The sequence below is a fragment of the Clinocottus analis genome, unplaced genomic scaffold, assembly GCF_023055335.1.
Source record: "Clinocottus analis isolate CAN_PGR_092001 unplaced genomic scaffold, fCliAna1.0.p SCAF_4, whole genome shotgun sequence".
Taxonomy (NCBI): Eukaryota; Metazoa; Chordata; class Actinopteri; order Perciformes; family Cottidae; genus Clinocottus; species Clinocottus analis.
This window is the reverse complement of record NW_027176153.1, coordinates 19,415,548-19,436,079: the sequence shown is the minus strand read 5'-3', so window position 1 is coordinate 19,436,079 and position 20,532 is coordinate 19,415,548. Positions and strand designations below refer to the sequence as shown.

Sequence of the window (20,532 nt, the reverse complement as noted above, 5' to 3'; positions counted from 1 at the left end):
AGATTGTTTTTAGATTGAATTCAGGATGTGTTTTTTTTCTTTGCTGGAAGACTAAAGGGCTAGCCAGCATGCTAACATGATCAGTGACACCATGCTGAGGTCCAGCGGGTGCAATGTTTACTTTGTGCAGTGTTGTGTGTGAGAATGCTGACATTTGCTAATTAGCAGTAAACACAGTGTACAGCTGAGGGCAATAGCAATGTCACTAATTTTGGCGTTGGTAAAAAAGTGAAGGGATCACTGAAGTTATTCAGCCTAAAGGGAACAACAATGTCTTCAATTTCAGGGCAATCCATCCAACAATTGTTGAGAGATTTCACTGGAAACCAGGAGAATGTCACCTAATGACGGAGTCGAAAAGTCAGGATATCACCAAAGTCAGTGAACACCAAGAATGTCTGCACAAAATGTTATGGTAATGCATCGTATGACATTGAGATATTTCAGTCTGGACCAAACAGACAAGATGAGTCAGTAATGTGAGGGAGAGATCTGTATTCCAGCCGCCATCAGAGTCTGTTGTTAACAACTGAGTATATATCATAGAGAAATAAAATAAAAACACGAATGAACAGCTTATGTTGTCTTTATTTTACATTTTAAAAAAGATGCACACACAATGAAGACAACATGTGCTGTCCAGTATTTTTATTTTAGACATTCTTGGTGCTCAGAAGTTAATTATTCAAAATATTTGACTTCATTTAATCAAAGCCAAACTTCACACTTAGGATAAAAAAATACAACTTTAAGTATATATTTTTTGCAAAATATTTATATATATATATATTTTCCTTTTCTGTGCACTATCATAAACCACTATACCAGTAACACACATGAACTTATTATATATGGTCCCAAGGGTTTTGTGTATATTATACCTTTTATAATTATTCAAATAGGCCTTGTAGTTGAGGAGATAGTCAGAATTTAGTATGGGTATAGTAACCATTCGGATTTTTGAAAACACAGGACTCGGTGCCAAAAGGTTGAAGTCCACTGACTTTGGTGATCTCCTGATCTTTCGACTCCATCATTACGTGACATTCTCCTGGTTTTCAGTGAAATCGCTCAACAATATCGGATGGATGACCACAACATGTTGTGCAGACATTCTTGGTGAACAGAAGTTAAAGCCCGCTGACTTTGGTGATCTCCTGACCTTTCCGACTTCGTCATTAGGCGACATTGTTTCCAGTGAAATCTCTCAACAATTGATGGATTGCCCTGAAATTAGAGCCATTGTTGTTCCCCTCAGGCTGAATAACGTCAGTGATCGCTTCATGTTTCATCCAATGCCTTCATCAGGTGAAAATTGCTTTCAGATTTAGTGACATTCCTCTTGGCCTCAGCTGTACACTGTGTTTACTGCTAATTAGGAAATGTCAGCATTCTCACACACAACACTGTGAGCTGGCTGGTGCACAAAGTAAACACTGCACCTGCTGAACATCAGCATGTTGCCACTGATCATGCATCGCAATCTTTTCACGTAACCATGATTATTGGAAATAATTGCATTGATCCCCCAAATACTGACATATGTTAAAACTCCATACTCCGTCTTCAGCTCTGCTCCGATAGCATGTGTTTCCCTAAACACAGAGTCCAGAGAGCGTGCCCACTGGCATGCATAACTGGGTTCCTTCCTGTGGAGGATTGGCATTACAATGCACGCTGCTCATCGTGCTCGAGCCCCCGAGATATCGCGCCAATTATCCGTCTCTGTGGGAGCAACCTATTTGCGGAACGATCTCCTTAAAATAAGGTTGGGGGGGAGTCACAGCCGCTCCAAATCCATTCTGGTTCCTGACTGGACAGTTTACGTGGGCACGTGTCACCGCTCGCTGTGACCCCTCCACCCGCAGGCCCATCCAGCCACGGCCGTAGAAAAGGTAGTGACGTCGCAGTCGCCGTACAAGCGCAGGGCTTTTGGGTTGTGTTCACACCCCTGCAGAGAGAATTCAGTCCCACTGTGCAGCTCTGCATCTCCATTTTAGTGAGTTAACAGATCTGTACAAGTTGCCCACGGCTCTGTCAAACATGAAATCCAACCTTTCCTCTGCCACACACAGAAGAAAGGTTACACACCCATACACACAGGCACACACTCAGTGTTTATGTGTTGTCATTGTATCGTGAGACCACATTTTGAATACAGCGTTATTAGATGCTCTTCTTTAGAGGTTGCCTGCTTTCCTTTTCTTTTCCGTCTCTTTCCAGGACCTTTACTTTCTAAAACAACACTCACTTGCTAATTAGATGACTAATTGGAAACCCCTCTCTCTGGCTTTGAGTGTGTCATCAGGTTCCACAGTGTAATCCAGATCATTTACTTTAATATGCGCAGACAATTAACAGCTGAGGAGAATAAATTGGATTTTTGGTTTTGCAGTGTTCTCCAAAATGTACAAATTGTGCGTCAAATGTGTGCTATCACTGTAGTTACAGGCTCACCGGCGTGCACTCTGCACTCACAAAACAGAAAAGTGATGCCAGAAGCAAACGGCCATCACAGGTAACGCAACACAGTGAGTATTATACAGGCCGGCAAAGACGGTCTGCAGAGGCAGTGGGATGTCAGGGGCAGCTGACAAGAGGATGTTAGGTGGGCGAGTGGCATTTCATCATACAATTCATGTACAGTAATCAATGACCACTCACCGGTGGAGGGGAGAGAGACCGGAGAGAGAGAGTGAGAGTGCCAGTGGGCATGTCAGATGAAAGCGCTGAAGGAGAAAAAACACAGGGAACAGGAGGAGGTTGCGTTGAGTTTGGCAGAGGGGGGGGTATGCACGGCTAAGAAAAGTGCACAAACTGTGGGAAAGATTCTGAGATTAAAGTAAGCAGATGATTATATAAGCAATTGCTTGACAGGGGGAGACACACATGAAAGGCCAGAGAGGCTGTGCTGATTGAAAAAGCTGAAGAGCTCGCACCTCCTCTCTTCTGTATAATCCTTCTCTCGGTGATCGCTCTTGAGATCAAAGAAACAAGCTCCTTTCTCTCCTTTTTTTTTACCCTAATTAAATGTCTTTTGTTATGACATGTGTTCTTTGTTCTCGTGTGTTTCCCAATTATTTACCCATCAGTGTTCTTTTAGGAAGAGCTAAAAACCAACGCTGTCCATATAGCGTGCAGGAGGATCTTTTACTTGGTTACTATAGCTTGATTTTGACTTGTAGGGGCAAAACTATATACTTCTATTTAAAAAGAATTTTAAAAAAAACACCACCAGCTATGTAAACCTGGCATCATTGAGGCAGAACTACAGATGGCTTTGTAAAACAAGCTCCAACATCTACTGCCTTGATTCATGTTTGAGGAGAAAAAAAACAACCTAAAAAAACCAGGAAGTGCTGAGACAAACTGCTTTTCAGAATAGCTGAGCTCAATCTCTTCCAGCGAGGAGGTGATCCAATGGACGCAGGGTGATTTTTGAACCCATGAAACGGTGCCAGACGTGAATCATAAGTCACGCGTGTAAACAACAGTGTGTAAGCCACGCTGTGCGGGACATCGGCTCCGATGCAGAATTGGATTTCGGGAAGATTAACGATTCAGGAGAATAGAAGATTAGTTACAGACAATAGAGAGCTATTCTCACCATTGACTAATTGTACTGTGGGTGCTCTGATGTGCACCAGATTAATGAACATGTGCTGAGTGAGTTCAGGCTGTCAACCAGACCATGAGCACATGGTTGCAGGGCTTTAACGCTCCATTTGATCTCTTCGTGCTTTCCTGGCTTGTATTGTAGCTCTAATATTAAAAACACTCTGAAGTTTTAACTGTACAACTCGGCGTTTTGATTGTCTTCTAATTCAGAATCAACTCCAGCCGACAATTAAGGTACTCATTTATCCCATCAATCATGTGACAAAACAACAAAACAACCAGCCCTCGCAGAAAACAAGGGAATCCATCATGAAGCGGAAAGTCATCAATCATATCCTTTGTTTTTTTTAATAAACCCCCCCCCCCACAAAAAACACCTTATAATAAAGCTAAAATGTGTTATTTTCAGGTCAAGAGGTGATTTCCTAAAGTCCTCCTTTTAGCCAGAATGATGTAATAATATCATTCGGGGTAAAAACCTCGCGGTGAACCACATCACAGTGATATTTAGATTAGATTTAAAATACATTAGTGAACATGCTCCTGGAGTTTTAGAGAAATCAACTTATCGTTTACAGTAAAGGCCAATGTTATGGTCATGTTGGGCAGCGCTGCTCTTGACCATATGTGATCCAACGAATGACCGACTGTCTGCTCGACATTAGAAACACTGAAGTCTACAGAAGCATCCGGGGCAATACTGAGAGATTAAGATAATTAATATAATTATTTCAGCTTTTACACATTTACAACACTGACTCATTCAACAACATATTTCTGGGAGTGATAACTTTCTCCCCTCACTATTATCCGATATTATGAGTGAAATGCTTCTTCTTTTCTTTTCTTTCTTTTTTTTTTTTTTTTTTTTTTTTTAAATAAGGCTACTGTTAGTGCTATGTATTGTTCACTAAACGCCAGAAAGGATGTAGGATCTAAAAGAGGACTGTAACCTGCTCAGTTCAGATCTCTGACACTCACAGAGTGATGGCGCCATCTGCCGGATGTACAAATAACTGCAGCAGTGTGTGGTTCGTGGGGACCGCGCCAGCAAATTGTCTGATGATTTTCACTGAAAAAGTGTTGATAAAAGAAAATGTCAGTGAGCCAATAACTGCTAGTATTAGTAAAGTTGTTAGGAAAGACTCAAAATGTGTTTTTACATGAGTCAATTATTTTTTATTAATGAATCTAATTAATGTATTATTAACAGAAATCCTTCCTCCCTACTGCTGTCAGACTACACAACAAACTGAGCTAAAAATAATAATAACTATTTTTGAATTGTTTTGCATGTTAATGCTTGTAACGTTAATTATATTATAGATAGTTAGAGATCGATATATACTTTATTAACCCCCAAGGGAAAATGTGTTGTCAGAGTAGCGCCTAACTTACAGAACAAAATAAAATAAACAAAATAAAATAACAAGATGAAAGACATATATATATATATATATATATATATATATATATATATATATATATATATATATATATATATATATATATATATATATATATATAATTGATATTTTCTATGTGTGTGTGTGTGTGTGTGTGTGTGTGTGTGTGTGTGTGTGTGTGTGTATGTGTGTATGTGATGCAGGAATGATTCTTGTATCTGTTCTTGTGACAGCGGAGATATATGAATCTTTTGGAGAAAGTTTAAAAAAACTTTCTGAAAACTACAGCTGAACTATTCAGCTTAAGTAGTATTATAGATAGTATTATATTATCTCTCTCTCTCTCTCTCTCTCTCTCTCTCTCTCTCTCTCTCTCTCTCTCTCTCTCTCTCTCTTTCAAAATGAATCCACATATTTAGCTCTTGCCATCTCTAATCAAGTCCCATATTGTTGTGTTTGACAATAACACAATGAATTCAGATTTGTTTTATTTGTATTTGTATATTTATATGTGTGTGTGTGTGTATATATATATATATATATATATATATATATATATATATATATATATATATATATATATATATATATATATATATATATATACATACATATATATATATATATATATATATATATATATATATATATATATATATATATATATATATATATATATATATATATATATATATATACACACGTCATATTTTTATATATATACATATTTTTTTTTGTTTTCATTTAATTGTAATTGTTCACAACCGTTGACGTCCTGTGTGGACGGGCAGCGCTCCGGGTGGGCGGGGCTGACCCGGGGAGAGGGGCGGGGCAGTTGACAGGTCAAAGTTGAACGCATTTTGTCTTTTGTGCCAAGCAGAAGAAGTGGAGTCCGATCGAACAGCGGCGTCTCTTCCCTCTTCCCCGGATCCTTTTAAAACTCCCTCCCGAACCTCTCCCCTTCCACCCTTGCCACCCTACCCACCCCCTGGACACTCTTCAAGGCACGGCTCGGGTAAGACCCTCCAAAAAAACCCCATCATGGCTTTGTTTCTGTTCCCTTCTCCTCTCGCGAGTGAAGGACGGGGATAACACGGCGTTACCTCCGTAGGCCGCGGGATCAGACTATTTCCTGGATCTGGCGATGCTAACGCTAGGCACTTGGGTGGGGAAACCACAGTGCTGTCTTTTTAAAAAAAAAAACTTCATGGCCGATTAGGAGTTAGTTGCGAGGCGCTGTCTTTAGAGTGTGTTTCACAGACGTGGTGACTAAATATGATCACGTCCCTGTAGAAATGCAGGAATGTTACGATGCTAACTTCGCCTCCATTTGTTGCTTGCGTGACTGGCTGCGACGCTCGTTCAGAAATAGGCTCCACGGTGTTCACGTTGTCCTGTGAGCCTTCTCGCTACTCACGCGATCGATGCGCGCTTGGCTCAAGGCAGCTAAGACCTTTTGCACGCGTGTGTGTGTGTGTCCGTGTGTGTGCGTGTGTTTTCCTCACATTTATTGTGCATTTTCGCTCATGCCTTTTTCAAAAAAAAATACAAATCGTCACGGTAATGTCGCCACTACTGTTTGATGCCAGGAAATAGACGTCGCCTCAGAGAGACAGTGGGTCATTGTGCTAATGTGAATGAGTGAACCCCGGCCAGTGAATTACTGCACTGAAGCGAGTCATTATTGAAGCGTGACGTGCTGAACTTATCGAAGTAAACAACTATGTTAGCTCTGCACTGAAAAGCAGCTTGTTTATTATAAAATGTATTTTTAGAAAACAAGGCTTTCTGCCGAGATGTCCTCATAGTTTCCAGTCACTATATTGGTCCCAGATGGTCACACTTTCCACTCTATTTCAGACGTTCACCCAGTGACCAAAGACCCACTTCGTTGCCCAGTTCCTCACCAAGTTTAAAGCCTGGATTTATCTGCAGAAATGGACTCTAGCCTGGTCGAAGGCGGACTTAATGTCACCCTAACCATCAGGCTACTCATGCATGGGAAGGTGAGTTGTGACTGCATGTGGCGTAAGACCCCAAATCGGTTTAATACGAGCAATCTCAATGAACACCTGCATACGTTTCTCCTCTCCCGGTGTCTGCGGTTATCGCTTTAACGTGCATTTTGTTGTTCTCTTCTGCAGGAGGTTGGAAGCATCATTGGCAAGGTGAGTTATTTTGACTGCCAGAATGATTACTATCTACATCTTGCACCTCTGTTTGTTTTGTAAATATTGTGCGTTTGTGCTTTCCCGACAGAAAGGAGAGTCGGTTAAGAAGATGAGAGAGGAGGTAATATTTGTATTTATTTTTTGTGTGTGTAAACGAGAAGAAATATGTCCCATCATTTCTGTGACCATGACTCAGGCGTCATATGATACCGCTGTGACTGAAGATACTTCCCGTTTTGCTTTTCCCTCCTCCCTCCCTGTGCAGAGTGGGGCTCGCATCAACATCTCGGAGGGGAACTGTCCGGAGAGGATCATTACCCTCGCGGGACCCACCACCTCCATTTTTAAAGCCTTCTCCATGATCATCGAGAAACTGGAGGAGGTTAGATTTCCTCGCTGCATCTTAAATCTGGCACGCCGTTGCAACAGAATTGACACTTTCCTGTGTGTGTGTGTGTGTGTGTGTGTGTGTGTGTGTCCTCCCTCCACCCTAACTCTCATCCCTCTTTCCGCTCCAGGACATTAGCACCTCAATGACTAACAGTACAGCCACCAGCAAACCGCCGGTCACCATGCGCCTCGTCGTGCCTGCCAGCCAGTGCGGCTCACTCATCGGCAAGGGTGGCTGCAAGATCAAAGAAATCAGAGAGGTTTGTCACCGTGGTTCTTTTTTGTTTTTGCAAAGTTTCTGTCTCAGCCCTGATTTGGTCTTAACCGTCGTTGTTATCTGTTTGTTTGTTTTCGCGGATGTGTCGTCGCAGTCGGCAGGAGCTCAGGTACAAGTAGCAGGGGACATGTTGCCCAACTCAACAGAGCGTGCCATCACTGTTGCAGGGACCCCACAGTCCATTATCGAGTGTGTCAAGCAGATCTGCGTTGTCATGCTTGAGGTACAGACACGTGTGATGATTGTTAACGATGCTCTTTGATGCTTTATTGATTCACATCTTACTGTTTAAGTTCTCTCAAATATTCAGTGGTGGATATTTCTGTGTTCTTTAGTCTCCACCAAAGGGAGTGACCATCCCGTACAGACCCAAACCCTCAGGCTCTCCTGTCATCTTTGCAGGTGGTCAGGTAAACATTTGTTTTTATATTCTCTATATCTGTCGCTTGTTTGATTTGTCCAGCAGTGTTCATGATTTCAGGTGGAAACATTTCCACCGGACCGCCGCTTATCGTCAATGCAATTTAAATCATCTCCAAACTATCATTCCAGTTGCGGGCGTGCCGCTCTGTGTAACATAATTGTTGTTGTGGCACACAGAGGACAGGCGATGGATGGATATTTAGTCTACTTTGTGTGTGTGTGACACTGCCACGCCCTCCTAAGCACTGTTGTCTCTTTGCAGGCCTACGCTGTCCAAGGGCAGCACGCCATTCCACAGCCTGATGTAAGTGAAGGGCCCTCTGTAAGTGATCCAATATATTTGAAACTTCGATCTTCAGAAGCCATGCCACCTTCTTATTTCATCCCACTGACTCTTTTATTTTTCCAACCCTCCCTCACTGCCTGATAATCCATTTTAACAATTCTAAACATGTTAACAATGATGTATTTTTACCCTCCTTTTTTTAGGCTAACCCCATGAGTCCCATTTCATATTTTCCTCTCATCGCCACTTACCAAAAATTTTTACAACAAATTCCAGCTTTGACTTGTATTCTGGAATGTCCTCACTCGTGCTCTGTTTGCTCTCCGCCGTCTTTTTCCTCCGTTGTTTTCACAGCTCACCAAACTTCACCAGCTGGCCATGCAGCAGAGCCCCTTCCCCATTGCACACAGCAACCAGGGCTTCCAGGGTAGGTGGACAGATTGAAAGCGGGTGTGCGATTACTGTAGATTTGTAATAATCCGCCTAGTCAACACTCTCATGGGGCTTTCTTTGCTTTTCTTTCAGCTGGGATGGACGCCTCTGCACAAACTGGCTCTCATGAGCTGACCATTCCAAATGATGTGAGTTTCGTTTGTGTCTGTTTTGCTTCGTGTTCTTTGCAGTGAAATGTGATTTTTAAGCGGTTTATTTCCCCCTTGTTTGTGTTTTTTTTTTTTTCCACTGTGTGTTTACATGTTTCTTCTTCTTCTCCCTCAGCTCATTGGCTGCATCATTGGCCGCCAGGGCACAAAGATCAATGAGATCCGTTCGATGTCAGGGGCTCAGATCAAGATTGCCAACCCCGTGGAGGGCTCCACTGACAGACAGGTCACCATCACTGGCACCCATGCCAGCATCAGCCTGGCTGAGTACCTGATCAATGCCCGGTAAGAGGCTTTGTGCCACCGCAACACATCCGTCACAAAGCAGCGAGTTCACCGGAGCGCAGCATTCGTTTTAGTCCTGGAGTTTGCATATGACATTTTAATAAATGATCCAGAGTGCCGTTTTACAGGAGTTTAACATTCACAGCACAATAACGGGATGATACGGTTCTTTTAATTTAGTTCATGTCAATGACTGAAAAGGGGAAATCCACTTCATTCTTATTGATAATAGTTCGAGAAAGGACTGGAGATGATGCTGTAGATCAGCATAATAATAATAACAACAACAACAACAACAACAACAACAACATCATTTACTTCAAACTGTCAACTTTATCAGTTTAGAATGTAAGTTTTAAAAGAACACAATTATAGAAAACCTTCCGATTTATTGGCTTTTAATTAGAATTTGTATGGCCTTTTTCATTCCCTCATCTTTTATTTATTGGCTTTTATGTATTTTACTTAATTTGGAAATCCATCAATATCATTAATTTGAACACTTTCTTTGTGTGCATTAGTCTCAATGTCTTTACTGTTTACATTTGCTCTGTGTTGTGTGCTTGTAAAGTACTCCGACTAACAGTAGCTTCTATGAAAGGTGCTGTACAAATACAGTGGGATTGATTTATTGAGGGATTAGAGTGAGAAGAGGGGTAATGTATTCATTATTGCCAGAGCATTGGCCATGTCCGCGTTCATCGGCGGGAAGTCCCTTTGGTTCAGGATGAGAATGAAGTACTGGATGTCTTCTTTATTAGTTTTCACATACAAAGCTTCTATTGAGGTTTTTAAATTGAGTTTCAAATGTTTAAATGCAGTGTTTCATCTTATTAATGAGCAAGCTTTTCCTTTTTTATTTTTTTGTACATCAGCTTTTCTTATTGAATATAACTTGTCACTACTCTCTTTGTGCGGCAATCTGGAGTGTGTAGATTGAGGCAGAATATTTAATTGGGTAAAAGCATGTTGTGAATTTAGTAAATTATTACATTTTATCTTTTTTTTTTTTCAGTCAATATCTTTTCAGCATTCAGAAGCTACAATGTTTTTCCACTTTTTTTGGATCACAAGAGTCTGTATCAACACAATTCGAGGCATCCACCATTGAAATCTAATTCTACAAATATTGTAATACATTAATAAGATTAGTGTCGCCTAATCTTTACCTGCGACTGTGTAGAAAAACTAAGTTCAAACAGAAGACGATCAACGTGTGAACGAAGCTTTGACCTATTTCGTTCAGCCCCAAGAGGAAGTAAATGATGAAATATTTATCCGGCTCCTGACGTCATCGTTTTGGGGAGGCGTCCCTTTTGTTTTTGTTGAATTGCAGAAGGAGCGCGTGCTTCCCGGGCCTCGCTGCTCCAGAGATAGGAGGTCCTGACTATTTGTTTTCTCCGGGGTGCTCGCGTATCACGACGCCGTGAGACTACGCTGAAGACAGAGATGATGTAGTGCCAGTGGAGTGTTTGTGGCTGCGGCAGTTGATGCTTTTCAAACTGTTTTAAGAAATCTTATGTATACATTTATCTGTCGCGTTAATGACTCTGAAAATGAGATCATCATGGTTTCATCAAACAAAGTACAGTACTAAATGCTACTAGTCCCGTCTGTGGAGACATTGGTACACCTGTTGATAACGTTGATGTGTATTTTAATGTGCTTTTGTATGTATTTTATTCCATTTAATGTCTTTTTTATTATCTGGACCATGAGTCTGTAATACAAGTTTGATTGATTGACACGCAGTTCACAACAAAAATACAATTTAAAATGCTCCTTTGATGGTAGATTGACATCAAACCAGTAACAATATTAATGTAAGCTTTTGTATTGTGTATTTGAGCGGCACTATAGAAAGCAGTGCATGGCTTTTATTCTGAAGGGGGAAAACGGAAAGAGAGGGCGTTGAAATGTTTCACGAGAGAAAAAGATGAGAATGAAGCCATACAACACACTGCCTCCTAAAGCGTCGCTCAAATACACAACACAAAAGCTTACATTTATATTTAACTCGACGCCTCCCGTTTACATTTCAAAATAAAAGCCCTCCAGTGTCTTTCCATGGATGGAAAGAGACTATCGTCTTTTACATTTTTGCATTGAGCGAGACGGTCTGTGTGGATGCTGCTCGCACAACAGACGCAGCCGCCCGCTGTCACATGGGCAGACGCGTGAGAGTCTGGAACATTCTGCAGGAAAATAATGTCTCACACAACTGAAAAACTACGTGCTGAGCTTTTTAAAAAGCATCGTGTCACATTGAAGCTCGCCGTACACGCTCAAGTATTTCAAGTTAAACATTGTAATGGTATTAAAGTTTCCCCGTCTTCCTCCTCAGGCTCTCTTCTGAAGCCACTGGACTCGCAGCCAACTGACATGGAGGATCTTCATCAGCACCTAACGTAACCCCTCCCCCTACTTTTTACCAAGAGGTCCCTTATTGAACTAAATGCAAAAACCAAGTACTATAAACTCACCGTTTTCTCCTCTGCTTTGGTTTGACGCCTCTTCAGTTGTAATTACACCATCATCATGATATTGGTATTTTATTTATTTATTATGTTTTTAAAAATCCCTTTTGCTTATAGTTTTTAAAAGACTTCCTTCTGTTGTATTTTTTCCTATTATTTTACTGTATATCTGTATGATCTTCTTGATATAGGTAAAAAGTTTTAGAAAAATCTGAAAAGGCATACATAATGTTTTTCTTATGTCAGATTTTTCTTAAAAAATGTAAAAAAACAAACAAAAAAAATGAAGAAAAAAAGACACACTGTAACATTATAGATGGACTGTTCTTTCCCTTTTTAAATATCTATTTATTTTTTATTTAATACACAGCTCTGTGTAAGAGTAGAATTCATTGATATTTGCCATCTTCTATTTGAAGCTGTACTTCCTAAATGAGGCATTGTGGGTCTAACGGGTTTCGGTGGGTGTAAATGATGTCCAGGTGAAGCTGTATGCAGGAGAAAAAACAAAACCTTTTTAGCCAGAAGGTCATTCATCCCTCATTGAGTGCGGGTTCAAAGAAGAACTTAAGCTACGTTTTGTCTCACCTCTAATTTGCTGAGTAATTGTTTTTTTTGTGTCATTCCTGTGTTTCCATCCGTTTTTTTTATTTCTCGATCAGGGCTTTTTGGCATTGTTGTGTATTGGATTCTGATAAGGGTGGGTGGGCCATGGTCACCAGGTGTGGGGCCTGAATGAGAGGAAAATATTTTCTTTTCTCTGAAATTACTACAAGACAAATAGTAATGACGATGATGATGATGATAATAACATTGAAATGTTTGTTTTAAATAGAGAAAATATTTTTTTTAACTGCAGGGCTGGGGAATGCTGCAAGGGGCAAAAAAACTACAAGACTTATTGGTCTTTATAAGTATATTATGCTGAGGTATTAAATTATGAACTAGAAGGAGAATTATAGAATTAACACTAGTTTCCTGCAATCCTTTTTTGCCTGGGTCAGATTTATTTTTTATTATTCTTTGCAGGATGAAGAAACTCAAGTTTTTTTTTTGTGCACGTTTTCAAAACTATTGTAGATCTGGGTGCAATTCAATTGTTGAAGAAATGAAATGCAGAAATAAAGATGTGAAATGCTTAAAACGATCCTTTCGTATCTTGTCATGTGTACGCATTCATAAAGGCAGAAGATGAGGCGACTAAGTTACCCTGACGTCCAGCTCAGATTTATTAATTATTTTATAACGTGTGTGTTTGTAAATCAAGAAAAGACACTTGAACAGGTTGGACATGCTTAAAGTCATTGAAAATAGTCATTTATTTCTCGTTCAGCTGTCTTCTCTGATGCTGCAACAGAACAAACTGCTATGACACATCACACTGTTTTCTTTTTTTTTTTTTTACCAATACATTATTTATTGTTGCTCATAATATTTTACTTTCGATATAATTCCTATGTTACAGGTACAATGTGCAATGCTGTATAAAAACAAAACATTTCTATTTTAAACCCAAAGGATACTTATTGTTATACTAATAACCACCACGGAGAAGTGCGCTATTCCTTATCTGGCTATCAGCGGTTATCTTAAAGGGGAAAAGGGACAGTCGAGCTTCTCATGAAGCTTCTGAATATCGTTAAACTTCAGGAGTCTGTTTGGTTCTGAATTTAAAGGGGAACTCCCACCCATTTTACACGTGATTTACAAAGTCAAACAACTCATTTTGTGGTTTTACACGGTTGACCTGCCTCGTGTGATGTCATTTGAGGCGGCGTCATTTTGGAGAAAATGGACACATGAGAGGTGTGGAGTTGTAAAGAAGTGATTTCACGCTCCTCATCTCTGCCTAAAGGAGATGTCAGTCGCTGCTAGCGTGACGCAAACCCCATCGAGTTGCATCGTGGGTAATGTAGGCCCTTGCTTTTGACTAGGAAGAAGAGTGTGGATTAAAAAGTTATTTCTGGTTCTGCTGCATCGATTCTCCTCTTTTCTTCTTGAACAGTTAATCGAGAGTCTGACTGTTCTGGGAGTGCAATGCAAAGTTGGCGGAGTACTCCTTTACTAAAGCACCAGTGTTTGTTAGTTATATAGTACCGTGGTTAGCGATGGTAGTGTCTGTCGTTTCACATCCGACGAATAAAAACACAAACAAACAATGTCCAAACCATACAATGGCAAAAGTGCATTTTTCTGAGTGAACCCAAAGGTCTCCCATCATATCATTCTTTGATAAGCTTAACAAAAAAACCTCAATCAAGTCTTCTGTGTGTTCGAAACTCAGTAGTAGGAGGGTTAAAAAAAATAATATAGTACCTACTGAGAATCCTAATTAAGCCTCATGATTGACGTCTTGGTGAGATTTTCATTCCTTTTTTTTTCTTTTCTCGAGTGCCGACATTTATTAACAAAACAAACAAAAGCAACGGAAGTAATACTTTCAGGATTAAAAAAGTGTAAACTTTCACAAAATATAAAACTGACACATTCGAATCCTAAATTATAAACATGTAGTCATGCATTTGTTCACAGGGCTGCATACTGTTTAGTTTGTTTTTTTTTATCTTACAAATAAAATAAAGTTAGATATTTCTCATGTGTTATGTAATGGATATTTACATTATTATTCATTAGTATTTGATGCATTAGTGTGTGTGGAGTATCATGGAGGATGCTCCCAGAGTGAGGATTAGTGTTTAAAGGACAACAAGTGTGGTTCCTTGTGCGTGCGTGTGCGTCTGTGGAAGGGTTTTTGCTGAACTGGAGCTAAGGTTACACCTCAGTAACTATAAAACCCCACTTAACTTAAATGACATTTATCGGATGTCACAAGCTGCCAAAATATCTGATGTCAGGTTATGACAAATGTCATCTGGTGTAGGTTTGCCAGCCAACAAACTTATGAGACACCATAAGTCCACTTGTCATAGTCTGAGCGGTGTAGGAGGTGTGATCCCTCGCCACCACAGTAGTGTACCGCATTACCGGTAGCTCGAGGTGTTGGCGAGCGGCCGGTGATCTATGGCGGTCCCGCGGCGGGGCCCTGTGGAGAGCCCTGATGGGGCTGAGACGGGGACGCCCACGCGCCGGCACTGGGCGGACGACTCGGCTCTCCGCTACCCGACTGATCCAGCTCTGCACTGTCGCAGTCAGAGTCGTCACACAGGGCCCGACTCTGCAGAGAGACGGAGGGAGGGAGGTAGAATGTTATAGATAGATAGATAGATAGATAGATAGATAGGTAGATAGGTAGATAGATAGGTAGATAGATAGATAGGTAGATAGGTAGATAGATAGATAGATAGATAGATAGATAGATAGGTAGATAGGTAGATAGATAGATAGATAGATAGATAGATAGATAATGAAAAAGAAAAGATCTCTTTTTTTCAGTAAAAAATACACTTTAAGGGAGTAAAATGTAACTTATTTTAGTAAAAAGACACTTCTTTCAGTAAAGTCACTTAATTCTCCCTGAACAATGGATGAAAGGAATTTTATGTATGGTGTCAAAAGTCACTTTTTTGGAGTAAGAAGTCACTTATTTAGACTAAAAAGTCACTTTTCTGGAGTAAAAAGTCACTTTTTTTAAGTAAAAAGTCACTTTTCTTCTAGTAAAATCACTTTATTTTTCTCGGAAGAGTGAATAAAAGTAACATCAAATAGATATACCCACGTAAGGTACAAGTTGGCCTCCCTTTAATATTCAGCTTGAGTACATCTACATCAGTCTGAGAAGGAGACACAAACTGACAGATCTTACCTCATTAGCATTCTGCCCGACGTCCAGCTGAGCTTTGGCCGGCCCCGGCACGCCGTCTCTCTCCGACAGGCCGTCGGAAGCCTGCGCCGGGTCGGTGTTGTCCGCCGGGATCTCCGACCCCTGAGAGAGGAGGTCGTCGCTGCGGTCGTCCAACCTGTCGTCCGTGTTGGTGCTGACCACGTCGGGCGTGCCGCTGTGCGAGTGGTCCGTGGTGTGGCCCTCCTCGCCGTCCGACACCGACAGGTTCTCCGAGCTGAAGGTGGACACCGACTGGCACTTGGTGATGCTCGTCGGACGTCTAAAAGGGAAAAAAAAGAAATAAACAGAAAGTTGATTTCAATTTTGTTTCATCACACAAATGAGGATGTGAAAGAATGACGCAAATCAAAAAAAGATTCTTTGTTCTGTGAATGAATCAGAAACATGGCTCGAGGGAAATTTCCAGAGACGAAAGGACGGGCGAGTTACTCACCGTCTCCGTGGTAGCTCAACCTCGCTGTCAACTTCACCCTCCTCTTCCTCTGATGACACTCCACGCCTCTGTAGCCGGAAACAGGAGAGATGAACCGGTGGAAAAACGATGAAAGTACCACCAGAGGGATGTGAACAGACGACTCCGTACCTGTTTGCGTGAGATAGCTGCCCTGTACAGGATGGCGGACGGAGTGAGGTGCTGACTCCCGATCCCGCCGGACGCCCCGCGGGGCGACCGGACGGCGCCGGCTCCCTCCTCTTTATCCTCCCCGTCGTGAGGCAGACGAGGAGTCCCCAGAGAGCCCCGCCCTGCCGCCGCCCCTCTCCCGCACGGCGAGTCCGGGCTGCTGGAGAACGGGAACGACGCCGCGTCCTCGCTCGGCGTGTCGCTGCGCGGCGGGGTTTCCGTGAGGTCGTCTAAACCGGCCGCCCCCGCCTCGGACCCCCCGAGCCCCGCGGAGGCGCTGAGGCTGCCCCCTTTCTCCAGCCCGCACACGGAGGGCTCCCCTTTCCCCGGCCCCTCGGCCTCCAGCGCGGTGCAGATGAGGTCGGGGCTGGAGGAGGACAGCTGCCGCTGCTGCTGCTCGTGGCTGAGGCCCCGCAGGGCCGCGGAGGGCTCCAGGAGCTGCTTGGAGGTGTTGGTGGTGGAAGAAGTGTTAGCCTGGGCAGTTTGATCCCGACTCGGGGAGGACTGATTTGCTTTAAGTCCAGCCAGGTCCCCACTGCTGCCCTTACCGGGCTTGCGATGCCGGGTCTTTACCCTCCGAGACCGGCTGGGAGAAGTGGAGCTTCTGTTGGGGCAGGCTGGTACAGTGACTTGCATCACGGAGGAGTCCATTTTGGGAATGATTACCTCAGACTTGAGGATGTCTGGCCTGGAAGAGTAAGAAGGGACCAGTCAACAGCTAAAGCCCACAGCAATATTCATTTCAGCATCAATCTTTCATCAAATACAGACTGAAAGGAGATGGCACACCTCTTTCCTGAGGGCAGCTTCTGTGGGACGTTTCTCTTCTTGATGAGTTTGTCCATGGTGTTGGAGGAGCTGCTCTGCCTGGAGCTGTGATGTTTAAACAAACCTGGATACTTCTTATCCAAAGACTGCTCTCTCCTTAAAGAAAACACACCCCAGAGACACCACAGTGTAAAGACATTGTGGCTCATGAATTTGAAATGTGTGTGTGTTGGTGGATTCATCTGTACTTCTGCAACTCTTTCTCTTTGAGCTCCAGCTGCAGCATGACAGCGCTGAGCTCCATGTAAAGGTTGTTAGCTCGATCCAGCTTCCTCTCATAGTGCTCGCGGATGTCCAAAGCATGCCTGTGAAGAAAAGAGGGCTGCTGATGTCATTGTGCATCCGCATGAGGGACTTCAAAACCTCCACAAAAGACTCGCACTCAAGGCTCTCATTTCATCCACATGGGCGGACAAAGGAGCGACATCGAGAAATGGGACGCGGCGAAAGTGGCCTCAGACATGTAAGCGAGCCCGGCAAAAACTACCGCCATCCAATGGTTGCAAACTAAGCTGACTACGTACGTGAGATCTAAAAATAAAACAAACAAAAAAAAAACAGACCTGAGCTCCTCTCTGCGTCGGTTGATCAGCTCCTCGTCGAGTCGGTGGATACAAGTGCCCTCAGATTTAATCTTCTCAAAGTGCTGTTTCACCTCTTCCCGCCATTCAGCCTGATGAAAGCACATTTCTGTTAACCGGCTCCGTCTCGCCACAGCTGACTTCCAAACCAATCCTCTTTTCACAACAACAGTTAAAGTCTGATTGCTGTGCACGCGTGTGCGGGCGCACATGTATTTGTGTGTGTGTGTGTGTGTGTGTGTGTGTGTGAGCGTCGTGTCCGTATATTTAAAATGTGTGTGTGTGTGTGTTTTGGCGCAGCTGCAGAATTTAATCATCCAGACGGGGGGATTTCGGGAGAAGCAACCGTACCTGAGACTTGAAGTACGTCTCTTGTGGAGTGGACAGCACGTCAGCTGACGCTATATCCAGATGAAGGAGGATCTGACGGAAAGAGGGACGATTCCTTGGCTTACAGTTCCTGCAAAAAAACAAAACGTGTACATTTACAACGCACCATAAAATCAAAAATGAAAACAGCTGCTTACGCACGCCGTTACGACTCTGATCTTCTTCATTGTCTGCCTCTCTCGTCCTCCCGTCCCTGCAGAGCTCATTATTTTCTCTTTCCAAGTTCTCCATCATCAGGAGTCACTCACCAGCACTGCCTGAGGAGGATCTTGAAGCCGTCGGGGCAGCTCTCAGGTACGGGCATCTGGAGGCTGTTGTTTCCCACACCCCAGATGATGGCAGATGAGTCCACGTCTTTGTAAGGGACCTCTCCAGTTAGCATCTCCCACAGCACCACTCCAAAGGACCTTAAAGTTAAGTCAAGCTTTATTCCCTCAGGAAGTCTCATTGAAGTCAAGACCTCTTTAAGAAAAGACTATGCACATAGAACATCACATCACATCACTAGACAGTCACACAAAAATATCAGTAATCTGTCTTTGAATCACTGAAACGACAAACGAGTAACTCACAATGTTGATACAGTATCTGCTCTCCTGCTGGAGGGAAGTCTATGTGCGGGTGCATTTGTAAGATATGAAAAGGCGTCACTTTGAGTCAGACTTACCAGATGTCCACCTTTTCCGACACTGGCTCGTTCCGGATTACTTCAGGAGCCATCCAGGCCACGGTGCCGGCGAAGGACATCTTGGTGCTCTTGTCGCTGAGCTCCCTCGAGGTGCCAAAGTCTGAGATCTTCACCAGGTCGTCGTGTGTGATGAGCATGCTGCAAAAGGGGAGATTACATGGAAATGATCAGGCATGTTTGCCCCGTGTGTCTCTTTAAGCTTGCGGCGTTGAGTCCGTCGACCTACTTGGGGGACTTGAGGTCTCGATGGATGATTTTGTGGAGGTGCAGGTAGTTCATGCCGCCAGCGATGCCCATGGACCAGTCCACCAGGAGGGAGGGGGTGATTTTGCGACCTGCCCTCAGCACCTCATACAGCTGGCCTTGGGCACAGTACTCCATCAAGATACAGTAACAAGGAGCCTGGGTGCACACGCCCCTGGGAGGAAGCACGACAGTCAGATGACAGGTGAACAGAATAAAAGGGAAAGCACGAGAGATTCGTGCCGCTAAGTGACACGGGACCCTGTGGGATATCGTGCGTTTCCTCACTTGAAGGTGATGATGTTGGGGTGCTTGAGTTTGCGGAGGTGTTTGATCTCGGTCTCCTTGATGTCCCGCACTTTCTTTACAGCCACGTCGTTTCCGTGGTACTTGCCGAGGAAGACGGCCCCCTGCGCTCCGCTGCCCACCCACTGCAGGTCGGAGATCTCTTCAAAAGGCACCTCCCAGGACTCTAAACTCAGACCAACAAGTCCACAGAAAGAAGCCACATGAATAAATGTGAAAGCCTGAAGCGTCACACAGAATCAACAATGGGCGATGCAACAGATTGTCGTTTTTTTTCCCCTCCAGTAGCACCCTTTAAGTACTTCATTTAGATCTATCACACATTGCAAAACCTCCAAATGTCAATAAGCACTTCAGCCAGTTTGTGCAGTGGAGAGTCAGAGGGTTTGCTGAGCAAATACTGAGTCCATGCAACACATCAGAACGGGCTGCCAGGACACAATTACATCCCACAAAGAGCCTGCCATGTCCAAACAAATGCTACATTGATAACTTCTCCAGCAGAGCATTACATTTCTATCCAGAGATAAGAGAAGAATCAAGGGAGAAACAACAATCCACTCATAGTCTAATCTGTCTGTCATCTGTCACACTGACACGGCTTTAGCGACCGCGAGAGCGTCGGTCACTAAAGAGAGACGAGCTGGACAGGATAAAAGAGACAGGCAGATCAATTCTTCATGAGGTCCAGTGAAGTCCCGAAGCTCTCTGGAGAGCTGCTGCAGCGGAGGCAGATGCACATGATGCTTCCTGCGGGCCAGCTGTGAAAACTCCCTTCAGCATGATGACAGTGAATGAAGCGGGCTGATGGTGGCGGTCAGAGAGCTATGACATAACGGGCTCATGGCGTTGGAAAATAGCAAAATAAATGGACTCATGTACTTGAGTACAATTTGAAATACTGTACGTGTACTTCTATTTCCGTTTCCAGCTGTATATGACTGACAAGTTACTTGTTACATTTTAGAATAAAATGAAAAAAATGGAATCATGTTTAATTATATCATCATATTAAAAAAAAAGAATATGATGAGTTTAGAAAATGGGGCGCATTTTCAAAGCCGGTATTTCTTTTTTGAACCTTTTAGCCTGAAGAACCAGTAAACCTTTCATACGGTCATTTAAATATTTGTCTGA

At 42.9% G+C, this 20,532-nt stretch overlaps 2 protein-coding genes across 3 annotated transcripts in view; one reads left to right on the top strand and one right to left on the bottom strand.

The window, feature by feature from the left end:
• The first annotated feature begins 5,877 nt into the window (after positions 1-5,877).
• On the top strand, positions 5,878-11,955 carry pcbp2 (poly(rC) binding protein 2). 2 transcript variants are annotated; one of them, XM_068596915.1, is made up of 13 exons: positions 5,878-6,039; positions 6,885-7,030; positions 7,169-7,192; positions 7,284-7,316; positions 7,461-7,577; positions 7,714-7,845; positions 7,957-8,085; positions 8,198-8,272; positions 8,548-8,589; positions 8,926-8,998; positions 9,097-9,152; positions 9,289-9,458; positions 11,803-11,955. In XM_068596915.1, exons 2-13 carry the CDS (start codon positions 6,962-6,964, stop codon positions 11,837-11,839), a joined length of 957 nt encoding a protein of 318 aa, XP_068453016.1. In that variant the 5' UTR covers positions 5,878-6,039; positions 6,885-6,961; the 3' UTR covers positions 11,840-11,955. The 2 variants fall into 2 exon arrangements, with proteins under 2 accessions (XP_068453016.1, XP_068453015.1); XM_068596914.1 differs by having other exon boundaries at positions 5,879-6,039; positions 8,548-8,607.
• Positions 11,956-12,800: 845 nt separating this feature from the next.
• Positions 12,801-20,532, bottom strand: part of map3k12 (mitogen-activated protein kinase kinase kinase 12) — a 10,348-nt gene continuing 2,616 nt past the window's right edge. Inside the window, exons 3-14 of the mRNA XM_068596913.1 lie at positions 19,378-19,561; positions 19,073-19,264; positions 18,826-18,984; positions 18,407-18,565; positions 18,120-18,228; positions 17,751-17,860; positions 17,376-17,492; positions 17,149-17,283; positions 16,321-17,047; positions 16,171-16,238; positions 15,699-15,996; positions 12,801-15,110 (exon numbers count right to left, since the gene is read on the bottom strand). Coding sequence (XP_068453014.1) covers positions 14,955-15,110; positions 15,699-15,996; positions 16,171-16,238; positions 16,321-17,047; positions 17,149-17,283; positions 17,376-17,492; positions 17,751-17,860; positions 18,120-18,228; positions 18,407-18,565; positions 18,826-18,984; positions 19,073-19,264; positions 19,378-19,561 — 2,414 coding nt within the window. The 3' untranslated portion in view covers positions 12,801-14,954. The remainder of the gene's footprint in view (positions 15,111-15,698; positions 15,997-16,170; positions 16,239-16,320; positions 17,048-17,148; positions 17,284-17,375; positions 17,493-17,750; positions 17,861-18,119; positions 18,229-18,406; positions 18,566-18,825; positions 18,985-19,072; positions 19,265-19,377; positions 19,562-20,532) is intronic.

Excerpts from the sequence above, each read along its gene's own strand:
- pcbp2 (XM_068596914.1), top strand. The coding sequence starts at position 6,962 with ATGGACTCTAGCCTGGTCGAAGGCGGACTTAATGTCACCCTAACCATC. Across the intron at positions 8,086-8,197 it reads TCTGCGTTGTCATGCTTGAG|TCTCCACCAAAGGGAGTGAC; the intron begins GTACAGACACGT and ends TGTGTTCTTTAG. Across the intron at positions 8,999-9,096 it reads CAGCAACCAGGGCTTCCAGG|CTGGGATGGACGCCTCTGCA; the intron begins GTAGGTGGACAG and ends CTTTTCTTTCAG.